Source organism: Phyllobates terribilis, unplaced genomic scaffold (genome assembly GCF_046119375.1).
Source record: "Phyllobates terribilis strain yellow unplaced genomic scaffold, ASM4611937v1 Scaffold_2__4_contigs__length_985480577, whole genome shotgun sequence".
Classification (NCBI taxonomy): Eukaryota; Metazoa; Chordata; class Amphibia; order Anura; family Dendrobatidae; genus Phyllobates; species Phyllobates terribilis.
The window spans coordinates 872,033,267-872,047,764 of NW_027362762.1; the positions used below are offsets into that span (position 1 = coordinate 872,033,267).

At 43.7% G+C, this 14,498-nt stretch overlaps 1 protein-coding gene across 1 annotated transcript in view; it reads right to left on the reverse strand.

Moving 5' to 3' along the window:
- Positions 1-2,808: 2,808 nt before the first annotated feature.
- The window catches only part of TMEM45A (transmembrane protein 45A), a 35,610-nt gene continuing 23,920 nt past the window's right edge, over positions 2,809-14,498 (reverse strand). The window contains exon 6 of the mRNA XM_073668087.1: positions 2,809-4,349. Coding sequence (XP_073524188.1) covers positions 4,256-4,349 — 94 coding nt within the window. The 3' untranslated portion in view covers positions 2,809-4,255. The remainder of the gene's footprint in view (positions 4,350-14,498) is intronic.

A 14,498-nucleotide genomic window follows, 5' to 3' on the forward strand; every position in this document is an offset into this window, starting at 1 on the left:
TGTTTGGGGTCATTGTCCTGTTGAAAAATAAATGATGGTCCAACTAAACGCAAACCGGATGGAATAGCATGCCGCTGCAAGATGCTGTGGTAGCCATGCTGGTTCAGTATGCCTTCAATTTTGAATAAATCCCTAACAGTGTCACCAGCAAAGCACCCCACACCATCACACCTCCTCCTCCATGCTTCACAGTGGGAACAAGGCATGTAGAGTCCATCCGTTCACCTTTTCTGTGTCGCACAAGACGTGGTTGGAACCAAAGATCTCAAATTTTGACTCATCAGACCAAAGCACAGATTTCCACTGGTCTAATGTCCATTCTTTGTGTTCTTTAGCCCAAACAAGTCTCTTCTGCTTGTTGCCTGTCCTTAGCAGTGGTTTCCTAGCAGCTATTTTACCATGAAGGCCAGCTGCACAAAGTCTCCTCTTAACAGTTGTTGTAGAGATGTGTCTGCTGCTAGAACTCTGTGTGGCATTGACCTGGTCTCTAATCTGAGCTGCTGTTAACCTGCGATTTCTGAGGCTGGTGACTTGGATAAACTTATCCTCAGAAGCAGAGGTGACTCTTGGTCTTCCTTTCCTGGGGCGGTCCTCATGTGAGCCAGTTTCTTTGTAGCACTTGATGGTTTTTGCAACTGCACTTGGGGACACTTTCAAAGTTTTCCCAAATTTTCACACTGACTGACCTTCATTTCTTAAAGTAATGATGGCCACTCGTTTTTCTTTACTTAGCTGCTTTTTTCTTGCCATAATACAAATTCTAACAGTCTATTCAGTAGGACTATCAGCTGTGTATCCACCTGACTTCTGCACAACACAACTGATGGTCCCAACCCCATTTATAAGGCAAGAAATCCCACTTATTAAACCTGATAGGGCACACCTGTGAAGTGAAAACCATTTCCGGTGACTACCACTTGAAGCTCATCAAGAGAATGCCAAGAGTGTGCAAAGCAGTCATCAAAGCAAAAGGTGGCTACTTTGAAGAACCTAGAATATAAGACATATTTTCAGTTGTTTCACACTTTTTTGTTAAGTATATAATTCCACATGTGTTAATTCATAGTTTTGATGCCTTCAGTGTGAATGTACAATTTTCAAAGTCATGAAAATACAGAAAAATCATTAAATGAGAAGGTGTATCCAAACTTTTGGTCTGTACTGTATATATATATATATATATATAAAACACAGTGGTGTGAAAAAGTGTTTCCCCCTTCCTGATTTCTTATTCTTTTGCATGTTTGTCACACTTAAATGTTTCAAATCATTAAATATTAGACAAAGATAACACAAATAAGCACAAAATTCAGTTTTTAAATGAAGGTCTCTATTATTAAGGGAAAAAGAAATCCAAATCCACAGGGCGCTGTGTGAAAAAGTAACTGGCCCCCTAAACCTAATAACTGGTTGTGTTACCCTTAGCAGCAACAACTGCAATCAAGTGTTTGTCATAACTGGCAATGAGTCTATTACAATGATCTGTAGGAATTTTGGCCCATTCATGTTGTAAAATTGTTGTGCTTTAGCTACATTGGAGGGTTTCCGAGCATGAACCACCTTTTTAAGGTCATGCCACAGCATCTCAATTTCATTAAGGTCAGGACTATGACTAGGCCACTCCAAAGTCTTAATTTTGTTTTTCTTAAGCCATTCAGAGGTGGACTTGCTGTTGTGGTTTTTGATCATTGTCCTGCTGCATAACCCAAGTGCGCTTCAACTTGAGGTCACAAACAGATGGCAGGACATTCTCCTTCAGGATTTTTTGGTAGACAGCAGAATTCATGGTTTCATTTACACAGCAAGCCTTCCAGTTCCTGAAGCAGTAAAACAGCCCCAGATCATCACACTACCACCACCATGTTTTACTGTTGGTATGATGTTCCTTTTTTGAAATGCTGTGTTGCTTCCAGGCTAGATGTAATAGGACATACACCTTCCAAAAAGTTCAACTTTTGTCTCGTCAGTCCACAGAGTATTCTCCCATAAGTCTTGGTGATCATCAAGATGTTTTCTGCCAAAACTGAGACGAGCCTTCATGTTATTTTTGCTCAACAGTGGTTTTTGTCTTGGAACTCTACCATGCATGCAATTTTAGCCCAGACTCTTTTTTATGGTGGAGTAATGAACACTGACCTTAACTGAGGCAAGTGAGGCCTGCAGTTCTTTGGATGTTGTTGTGGGTCTTTTGTGACCTCTTGGATGAGTTGTCACTGCGCTCTTGGGGTAATTTTGATCGGCCGGCTACTCCTGGGAAGGTTCACCACTGTTCCATGTTTTCGCCATTTGTGGATAATGGCTCTCACTGTGGTTCGCTGGACTCCCAAAGCTTTAGAAATAGCTTTATAACCTTTTACAGACTGATAGATCTCAATTACTTTGTTTCTCATTTGAATTTCTTTGGATCACAGCATGATGTCTAGCTTTTGAGGATCTTTTGGTCTACTACACTTTGTCAAGCAGGTCCTATTTAAGTGATTTCTTGATTGAGAACAGATATTGCAGTAATCAGGACTGTGTGGGGCTAGGGAAATTGAACTCAGCTTCCCAAAGATGTGATAAACCACAGTTAATTTATGTTTTAAGGAGTGGGGAGGGCAATCACGTTTTCACACAGGGCCCTGTAGATTCGTATTTCTTTTTTCTTTAATAATAAAGACCTTCATTTAAAAACTTCACTTTGTGATTACTTGTGTTATCTTTGTCTAATATTTAAATTTGTTTTGTGATCTGTAACATTTAAGTGACAAACATGCAAAAGAATAAGAAATGAGGAAGGGGGCAAACACTTTTTCACACCACTGTATGTATGTATATATATATATATATATATATATATATATATATACTATATATATATACTGTACTACAGATATACTATATGTTTTTTTTGCCTGTTTTGCCTTAATCCTGACCACTTCACTTTTGCCTGAACCTCCTTTTTAAAACCCTCCCCGAGAAATGTTCTGATATTACAGCATTTGTACAATCCCTATGGCTCCACATTACAGAGCAGTACAGCAGTATATATCAAACATATCATATCAGGAACAAGGGTTCAAAACAAGTTAAAGGGGTTTTCCAGTTCCGTAAAATCCTTGTCTTCTGGCTGCAATTTATTTAAAAGAAAATTAATAAAAACACTATCTGAGCTTTACTCTCACTCCCCGGATGCAGAGCTGAGACTCCGCTGCTGCTCCCGATGTCTTATTGTCTGCACTGCAGCCAATCCGTGAGCTCAGCCATCTACTCAGGCACTGCCACTCAGGTCAGTTATTGGCTGCAGTGTTGTTGATGAGACATCAGCGGCGCTGCAGACAATGACAGACATTAGGATCAGTGGTGGAGACTCATTCCCGGATGCAATTTCTGACACTGGTAAACCCCTTTAACATTTAGATTTAATGGATGGCAGCAGTCAAGCCTGACTGAAATGGTCAGGAGGCATACACTTTACTTGAGTAACATAGGACTTTGGTAAAACTCAATACACACATCCATGTTCATTTCAGGATGATACGTAACACACTGCATTCAGGACTGTTCAGGACTTCTATACGATATAATAAATCCAGTGAAGTACGCAGTGTTGATAAGTGCGGCCATATGAGAATACAGGGGTTCTGCATATGGTATTAACAATGTAAAAACTCTTATTACTCAAGTCCCTTTGTCTATTTGAGATTATGATATGCATTAAGGGCTCATATAAATGGCAGATCCCTGTGATTAGAGCCTGATCATGGCATTCACAGTGATATTCTCTGGTAGAGGCAATGTATAGAATATGGAAAAAAATCTCCATCTGCAATTTTATGAAATCAGAAGCATATAGAGGTCCCGATGCACCAGCACGTTCACACAATGAGCTTTTGGTGAGTTTTTTATGCTGCCTATTTTTTAAAAAAATGCAAGTAAACTATTTAACATAATGGGTGCAGAAAATCTGCAACATCATAAGCTCACCAAAAGCTCATCGTGGGAACGTAGCCCTACAGATCTGTACACAACATCCTTAATACATCTGGGTGCATCAACCCTAAAGATCAGTGACAAATAAGCAATAATATGGGACCAATATCTTCTTATTGTGAAATATACCAATAGATGAGGGTAATAGGGAGGTCATGTCTTGCAGCGTTTTAAAGGTAGGCAGTACTTTTTGGTCACTTTACACAGAGTTCTACAGTACATGGGATATGGTCGGATATCCTGAAGCAATCATAAGGCTTCTTAAGGCTAGCAGAAGAATTTACTAGAAGTCATCCTCCGAGTCCTGATCTCTGGGCTGTGACTTTAGTAATTCCAGCTCCATCGACTGCGCGGATTTCAGCTTTGTATTAACCACCCTAGAAAGAGTGAAGAGATCACAGTTTATAAAAGAGAATATAATTATCATCGATACTGAAATCTATTAATTTACAATACTGAAACAGCACTGAGACAGACGTCCAATAAAGTTAGAAGGCGTCAGAACCATTATTCTAATGTGCTGACCCGGACTCGCTGCACTAATACTTACAGAACACTTATGTCTGGTCTTGGTATAAAGCGAGTAGGAGCTGTTGTTTTGTAACAAGAAATCAAACCCGCTGTATTTCATACAACTTGCGTGCCCCAGTGTGAACACATATGCTTTCATTATGTAGCATGGAAGTCTAAGCGTAGCCACAGCCTTAGGCTGTGTGCACACTATGAGTTTTTCAAGCGTTTTTGATGCGGATTTTCCACAGCGTAAATGCTTGTAAAACGCTTGGTAATCCGTGCCCCATGATCCCCAAAGAAAATATGCATGTTCTGTGCCCATGCTGCGGAATTTTCCGCAGCGGATTTTCCTTGCGGAAAAATCTGCAGCATGTCCATTATTTGAGCGTTTCTGCAGGCGGATTTGAGGTCCCAATGCACTTGAAAAATGCAAGTCAAATTCGCAGGTAAAAAAGCGGCAAAAATGCGTCAAAAACACGTGTAAAATCCACAAGCGTTTTTGACTGCCAAGAACATGCAGAAACGCTGCAGAAATTTTCTGCTTCATTTCTGCATCGTGGGCACATACCCTTAATGAAGTGTTTCTATGAATGAAAAAAATTGGCCTCATGATAGCCAAAGGTGAAGCAGAGCTGAACTCATTATTAGGCCGGGGTCACACTACCGTATAACACGGCCGGATGTTATGTGATAAAACATCACATAGCACTCACACCAGTGTTATTCCATATGTCATCTTAGATCAGCGATTATTTTCTCAGGCCAATTCGGCATGAGAGAAAAATTGCAGCATGCTGCGATTGGCAGCGTGACTCGGCTCACTCGCACCCAGAAAAGTCTATGGGTGCTTGTGAAACATCGGACTGCACTCGCATGTCAGCCCAGTGTAGTCTGATATACGCCGAGTCAGACCATGGAGGAGATGGAGAAATTACTTTCCCCGTCTCCTCCTGCGCTGTGCTGTGATTCTCTGATGCTCAGATCCTCTTGCACAGAGCACTGACACTCGGATCACACTCGCAGCAGAGCAGGAGCCGAGTGTCATTAGCCTATCGTAGCCGATGCTCTTGCATCAGATGCAATATGCTGATCTGTTTCCAGCCTTAGGCTTCTTTCACATGTACTTGAGACACTGACACACATGGGCCCATTCAAATGAAGGGGTCTGTGCACATGTCAGTGTGTTTCCACGGAACGTCTGTCCGTGGGCAAAACACGCTGACATGTCAGTTTTTTTACACGCAGCATAGGCCACAAAACATCTCACACTGATGACACTGATGACATCCATGTGTCATCAGTGTGACAAGTACCGGTGCTTGGGAATCAGCGGTACAGTCAGCGCTGTTCCCAAGCGCCGGGTGCTGAACGCAGCACTCATCATTGCCCCCTGCCGGTGCTGCAATCAGCACCAGCAGGCACATTGATTAGAGTAATAGTCTGTTCCTGCAGTGTCCAACTGTAAAAATAAGAATAAAATAAAAAAAGCCTTATACTCACCTGTCCAGAGATGTCCCGCGCTGTAATCCAACTGACCGCTCACGCCGAGGAGCCGGGGAGAATGACTCCTGGAGTGAGGGGGCCCTAGAGCTGCGCTGAGCTCAGTGAGTGACAGGACACCGCTCGCTGAGCACAGCACCGGTATGTGTGCTCCTGATGCAGCAAACGGGTGGCACACGGTTGTCACACATGTGCACACGGACATGGATATATCCGGTACTGGTTTCCCTAGTACCGGAAATATCAGGACATGTGAAAGAGCCCTTACAGTGTTTCTTTCAGGGCACCATGTTAATTCTGCATTAATTTCACCTGGAAAGTAAATACTCTTCTATAGTATTCAGTTGTATCCACATCCCAAAATGTGACGTATGTCTATAGCCAGGCCTGGTGCACCCGGGCAAGCTCCGGTGCCTTTCGTGTCCTCTGACTCTGACGTCTCAGGTCAGAGGGCGCAGTGACATCACAGGTAGCGCAGAGTGGGTAGACGGCGGCACGGGTGAGGATTCCGGTCTGAGCAGCGGCAGCAGGTGAGAAGTGAGGTGAGTATTTGATTTGTTTTTCTTTATGTATGGACGCTTGTGGAATTATATGGGAGGGGGATTACATCCTGCATGGGGCATTATATGGGGGTGGGGGGGGTGACAGCCTGCATGGGGCATTATGTAGGGGGGGACAGTCTGCATGGGGCATTATGTGGGGGGGGGTGGACAGCCTGCATATGGGGCATTATGTGTGGGGGGGACAGACTGCATGGGGCATTATGTGGGGGGGGGGCACAGCCTGCATGGTGCATTATATGGGGGCCAGTATGCTGTATGGAGCGTTATATGGGGGTATGGGGGCCAGTATCCTGTATGGAGCATTATATGGGGGCCAGTATTCTGCATGGAGCAATATATGGGGCCCATAATACTGTATGGAGGACTATACTTACCGGTCTGCACTGTGCGCTGTGAGGATTCGCCGGTTTCTGAGCTATTGTAGAATTTACTATAGATATTGCTCATGTAATGTAAGAAGTGAAATCTTTGGCATTGTACTATATATATATATTATATATATATATATATATATATATATATATATATATATATACAGTACAGACCAAAAGTTTGGACACACCTTCTCATTTAAATATTTTTCTGTATTTTCATGACATTGAAAATTGTACATTCACACTGAAGGCATCAAAACTATGAATTAACACATGTGGAATTATATACTTAACAAAAAATTGTGAAACGACTGAAAATATGTCTTATATTCTTGGTTCTTCAAAGTAGCCACCTTTTGATTTGATGACTGATTTGCACACTCTTGGCATTCTCTTGATGAGCTTCAAGAGGTAGTCACCGGAAATGGTTTTCACTTCACAGGTGTGCCCTGTCAGGTTTTATAAGTGGGATTTCTTGCCTTATAAATTGGGTTGGGACCATCAGTTGTGTTGTGCAGAAGTCTGGTGGATACACAGCTGATAGTCTGATACGGATACTGAATAGACTGTTAGAATTTGTATTATGGCAAGAAAAAAGCAGCTAAGTAAAGAAAAATGAGTGGCCATCATTACTTTAAGAAATGAAGGTCAGTCAGTGCGAAAAATTGGGAAAACTTTGAAAGTGTCCCCAAGTGCAGTTGCAAAAACTATCAAGAGCTACAAAGAAACTGTCTCACATGAGGACCGCCCCAGGAAAGGAAGACCAAGAGTCACCTCTGCTTCTGAGGATAAGTTTATCCGATTCACCAGCCTCAGAAATCGCAGGTTAACAGCAGCTCAGATTAGAGACCAGGTCAATGCCACACAGAGTTCTAGCAGCAGACACATCTCTTCAACAACTGTTAAGAGGAGACTTTGTGCAGCAGGCCTTCATGGTACAATAGCTGCTAGGAAACCACTGCTAAGGACAGGAAACAAGCAGAAGAGACTTGTTTGGGCTAAAGAACACAAGGAATGGACATTAGACCAGTGGAAATCCGCTTTAGTCTGATGAGTCCAAATTTGAGATCTTTGGTTCCAACCACCGTGTCTTTGTGCGAAGCAGAAAAGGTGAACGGATGGACTCTACATGCCTGGTTCCCACCGTGAAGCATGGAGGAGTTGTGATCATGTAGGGGTGCTTTGCTGGTGACACTGTTGGGGATTTATTCAAAATTGAAGGCATACTGAACCAGCATGGCTACCACAGCATCTTGCAGCTGCATGCTATTCCATCCGGTTTGCGTTTAGTTGGACCATCATTTATTTTTCAACAGGACAATGACCCCAAACACACCTCCAGGCTGTGTAAGGGCTATTTGACAAAGAAGGAGAGTGATGGGGTGCTACGCCAGGTGACCTGGCCTCCACAGTCACCAGACCTGAACCCAATCGAGATGGTTTGAGGTGAGCTGGACCGCAGAGTGAAGGCAAAAGGTCCAACAAGTGCTATGCATCTGTGGGAACTCCTTCAAGATTGTTGGAAGACCAGTTCCGGTGACTACCTTTTCAAGCTCATCAAGAGAATGCCAAGAGTGTGCAAAGCAGTCATCAAAGCAAAAGGTGGCTACTTTGAAGAACCTAGAATATAAGACATATTTTCAGTTGTTTCACACTTTTTTGCTAAGTATATAATTCCACATGTGTTAATTCATAGTTTTGATGCCTTCAGTGTGAATGTACATTTTTCATAGTCATGAAAATACAGAAAAATCTTTAAATGAGAAGGTGTGTCCAAACTTTTGGTCTGTACTGTATATATATATATATATATATATATATATATATATATATATATATATATATATATATACACTGCTCAAAAAAAAAGGGAACACTCAAATAGCACATCCTAGATCTGAATGAATTAAATATTCTCATTGAATACTTTGTTCTGTACAAAGTTGAATGTGCTGACAACAAAATCACACAAAAAATCATCAATGGAAATCAAATTTATTAACCAATGGAGGCCTGGATTTGGAGCCACCCCCAAAATTAAAGTGGAAAAACACACTACAGGCTGATCCAACTTTGATGTAATGTCCTTAAAACAAGTCAAAATGAGGCTCAGTATTGTGTGTGGCCTCCACGTGCCTGTATGACCTCCCTACAACGCCTGGGCATGCTCCTGATGAGGTTGCAGATGGTCTCTTGTGGGATCTCCTCCCAGACCTGGACTAAAGCATCTGCCAACTCCTGGACAGTCTGTGGTACAAAGTGACATTGTTGGATGGAGCGAGACATAATGTCCCAGATGTGCTCAATTGGATTCAGGTCTGGGGAACGGGCGGGCCAGTCCATAGCTTCAATGCCTTCATCTTGCAGGAACTGCTGACACACTCCAGCCACATGAGGTCTGGCATTGTCCTGCATTAGGAGGAACCTAGGGCCAACCGCACCAGCATATGGTCTCACAAGGGGTCTGAGGATCTCATTTCGGTACCTGATAGCAGTCAGGCTACCTCTGGCGAGCACAAGGAGGGCTGTGCGGCCCTCCAAAGAAATGCCACCCCACACTATTACTGACCCACTGCCAAACCGGTCATGCTGAAGGATGTTGCAGGCTGTAGACTGCTCTCCATGGCATCTCCAGACTCTGTCACGTCTGTCACATGTGCTCAGTGTGAACCTGCTTTCATCTGTGAAGAGCACAAGGCGCCAGTGGCGACTTTGCCAATCCTGGTATTCTGTGGCAAATGCCAAGCGTCCTGCACGGTGTTGGGCTGTGAGCACAACCCCCATCTGTGGACGTCGGGCCCTCATTCCACCCTCATGGAGTCGGTTTCTAACCGTTTGTTCAGAAATATGCACATTTGTGGCCTGCTGGAGGTCATTTTGCAGGGCTCTGGCAGTGCTCCTCCTGTTCCTCCTTGCACAAAGGCGGAGGTAGTGGTCCTGCTGCGGGGTTGTTGCCCTCCTACAGCCCCTTCCACATCTCCTGGTGTACTGGCCTGTCTCCTGGTAGCGCCTCCAGCTTCTGGACACTACGCTGACAGACACAGCAAACCTTCTTGCCACAGATCGCATTGATGTGCCATCCTGGAGGAGATCCCACAGGAGACCATCCGCAACCTCATCAGGAGCATGCCCAGGCATTGTAGGGAGGTCATACAGGCACGTGGAGGCCGCACACAATACTGAGCTTCATTCTGACTTGTTTTAAGGACATTACATCAAAGTTGGATCAGCCTGTAGTGTGTTTTTCCACTTTAATTTTGGGGGTGGCTCCAAATCCAGGCCTCCGTTGGTTAATAAATTTGATTTCCATTGATGATTTTTGTGTGACTTTGTTGTCAGCACATTCAACTTTGTTCAGAACAAAGTATTCAATGAGAATATTTCATTCATTCAGATCTAGGATGTGTTATTTGAGTGTTCCCTTTTTTGAACAGTGTATATACACTGTGTGCAGAATTATTAGGCAAGTTGTATTTTAGAGGATTATTTTTATTATTGATCAACAACTATGTTCTCAATCAACCCAAAAGACTCATAAATATCCAAGCTTAATATTTTTGGAAGTTGGAGTGTTTTTTTTTCGATTTGGCTATCTTAGGAGAATATCTGTTTGTGCAGGTAACTATTACTGTGCAGAATTATTAGGCAACTTAATAAAAACCAAATATAATCCCATCTCACTTGTTTATTTTCACCAGGTAAACCAATATCAGTGCACAAAATTTAGAAATAAACATTTCTGACATGCAAAAACAAAAAACAAAAAAATTAGTGATCAATATAGCCACCTTTCTTTATGATGACACTCAACAGCCTTCCATCCATAGATTCTGTCAGTTGCTTGATCTGTTTTCGATCAACAATGCGTGCAGCAGTCACCACAGCCTCCCAGACACTGTTCCGAGAGGTGTACTGTTTTCCCTCCCTGTAGATCTCACATTTTATGATGGACCACAGGTTCTCTATGGAGTTCAGATCAGGTGAACAAGGGGGCCATGTCATTATTTTTTCTTCTTTTAGACCTTTACTGGTCAGCCACGCTGTGGAGTAGTTGGATGCATGTGATGGAGCATTGTCCTGCATGAGAATCATGTTTTTCTTGAATGATACCGACTTCCTCCTGTACCACTGCTTGAAGAAGTTGTCTTCCAGAAACTGGCAGTAGGTCTGGGAGTTGAGCTTCACTCCATCCTCAACCCGAAAAGGTCCCACAAGTTCATCTTTGATGATACCAGCCCATACCAGTACCCCACCTCCACCTTGCTGGCGTCTGAGTCGGAGTGGAGTTCTCTGCCCTTTATTGATCCAGCCTCTGGCCCATCCATCTGGCCCATCAAGAGTCACTCTCATTTCATCAGTTCATAAAACCTTTGAAAAATCAGTCTTAAGATATTTCTTGAACCATTCTTGAAGTTTTATCTTATGTTTCTTGTTCAAAGGTGGTCGTTTTTCAGCCTTCCTTACCGTGGCCATGTCCCTGAGTATCGCACACCTTGTGCTTTTTGATACTCCAGTAACGCTGCAGCTCTGAAATATGGCAAAACTGGTGGCGAATGGCATCTTGGCAGCTTCACGCTTGATTTTCCTCAATTCATAGGCAGTTGTTTTGCGCCTTTTTTGGCCAACACGCTTCTTGCGACCCTGTTGGCTATTTGCCATGAAATGCTTGATTGTTCGGTGATCACGCTTCAACAGTTTGGAGATTTCAAGACTGCTGCATCCCTCTGCAAGACATCTCACAATTTTGGACTTTTCAGAGCCCGTCACATATCTCTTCTGACCCATTTTGCCAAAGGAAAGGAAGTTGCCTAATAATTAAGCACACCTTATATAGGGTGTTAATGTCATTAGTCAACACCCCTCCTCATTACAGAGATGCACATCACCAGATTTACTTAATTGGTAGTTGGCTCTCAAGCCTATGCAGCTTGGAGTAGGACAACATGTATAAAAAGTATCATGTGATCAAAATACTCATTTGCCTAATAATTCTGCACACAGTGTATATATATATATATATATATATATATATATATACATATATATATATATATATATATATACATATATATACCGTATATTCCGGCGTATAAGACGACTTTTGAAGACTGAAAAATCTTCTGTCTAGTCTGGGGTCGTCTTATACGCCGGTAATGCTTTTGAACTTTCAGAAATTGACATGCGGGGATACTCTGGGGGTGCTAATAAGCTGCCGTGGCCGTATCCCTGCCATGTCGGAGTTAATATAAGGTGGAGGGAGTTAAAATACGGCGGCGGTAGGTCCAGACAGTCAGCGCTTCTGTGCTGAAACTGACACATCGCTGCGTATTCCCAGCTCCGGACACAGCGCAGGGCTTCTGTGCTGACAGCTTTCACTTGTCACAGAAGCGCTGCGCTGTGTCCGGAGCAGGGAAGTTCGCATCGCTTCTGTGACAATATATGAAAAGCCGGCAATTCAGCAGCGGCATAAGCCGGCACCCGACAATTTAGAATAGAAAGAATAGAGCTTCACACATAGATTAGATAGATAGAAACATGTCAGTCACATATATATGAAGTACAGTGACAGTGTTGCTTACTGTACTTGTCATTTAGTGTAAAGGATTTATTAAAACAAATAATAGTGTTTTCATGCACCGTCTCTTTAAAAAAGCCGGCCGGCAATTCAGCAGCGGTACCCGACAATTTATAACAGACAGAATAGAGCATCACACATAGATTAGATAGATAGAAACATGTCAGTCACATATATATGAAGTACAGTGACAGTGCTGGTTACTGTACTTGTCATCTAGTGTTAAAATAACGGATTTATTTAAAAAAAAATTGGCGTGGGGTTCCCCTTAATTTTAGTCTCTAGCGGAGGTTAAGCAGACAGCTGGGGCAGATGTTTGAAGCCTGGGAAGGGGGTAATACCCACGGAGCTTCCCAGGCTACTAATATCAGCCCCCAGCTGAATACATAGCCTTTACTAGCTATTAAAATGGGGGACCCCCCAAAAAAATGACGTGGGGTCCCCCCTAATTTAATAGCTAGCAAAGGCTAGGCAGACAGCTGGGGGCTGATATTAATAGCCCAGGAAGGGAGCCATGAATATTGGCCCCCTCCCAGGCTAGAAACACCAGCCGTCAGCCGCCCCAGAAATGGCGCATTCATAGGATGCGCCAATTCTGGCACTTAGCCTCGCTCTTCCACGCTGCCCTGGTGCGGTGGCAGGGGGTAATAGGGTTGGGGTTGATGTCAGCTTATAATGCCAGCTGACATCAAGCCCAGGTTAGTAATGGAGAGGCGTCTATAAGACACCCCCATTACTAACCCCATAGTCAAAGTTAAAAGAAAACACAAACACCCAGAATAAAGTCCTTTAATTGAAATAAAGACACAATTCTTTATTGTTCTAAATTAAACCATACTTACCATCACGCCCATTCCAGCTGAAGCCAACGATCTCCTGCAATAAAAGTAAAATAATAAAGCAACCTCATCCTTACCTTTCCATGGTTCCCAGGACAGCTCCAGCTCTGCTACATCGAGATGACAGGCTGGACCACAGCAGAACGCTGCCATCCAGCCTGTCATCCCGCAGACACTGAGAAGCGCAGGCATGCTTGCGCTCCTCAGTGTCTCGCTGTGACGGCATAAAGATGAGACGACAATGAACTCAGCTCACCTCCTGGACGTCCGTCACTGACAGCGTGGGAAACTTCTACTGCGCATGCGGGGAGCAGGAGAATTTTCCCACGCTGTCAGTGACGTGCATGAGGTGAGCCGAGTTCATTGGACATGATCTCGGCTCATCTGGATGCCGTCACAGTCAGACACTGAGGAGCACAAGCATGCCTACGCTTCTCAGTGTCTGCCGCATGGCAAGCTGAACGGCAGCGTTCTGCTGCGGTGCAGCCTGTCATGTGAATGTAGCAGAGCTGGACCGGTCCTGGGAACCATGGAGAGGTAAGGATGAGGTTGCTTTATTATTTTACTTTTATTGCAGGAGATCGTTGGCTTCAGCTGGAATGGGCGTGATGGTAAGTATGGTTTAATTTAGAACAATAAAGGATTGTGTCTTTATTTCAATTAAAGGACTTTATTCTGGGTGTTTGTGTTTTTTTTAATTACTTTACTAGAAATTCATGGCGGTCATGTCTAATATTGGCGTGACCCCATGAATTTCGGGCTTAGGGCCAGCTGATAATGCCAAGCTGGCCTTAACCCCTTTATTACCCAGTGAGCCACCGCACCAGGGCCCTGGATGAGTTGGGTACAGCGCCAGAAGATGGCGCTTCTATGAACGCGCCATTTTCCGGGGTGGCTGCGGACTGCAATTTGCAGCGGGGGGGGGGGGCCCAGAAAGCTTGGGCCTCCCTGCGCTGCAGATTCCAGCCCCCAGCTGCCTAGTTGTACCTGGCTGGACACAAAAATAGGGCGAAGCCCAACGTCTTTTTTTTTTTAATTATTTCATGAAATAATTTAAAAAAAAAGGGCTTCCCTATATTGTTGTGTCCGGCCAGGTACAAATAGGCAGCTGGTGGTTGGGGGCAGCCCGTTCCTGCCTGCTGTACCTGGCTGGACACAAAAA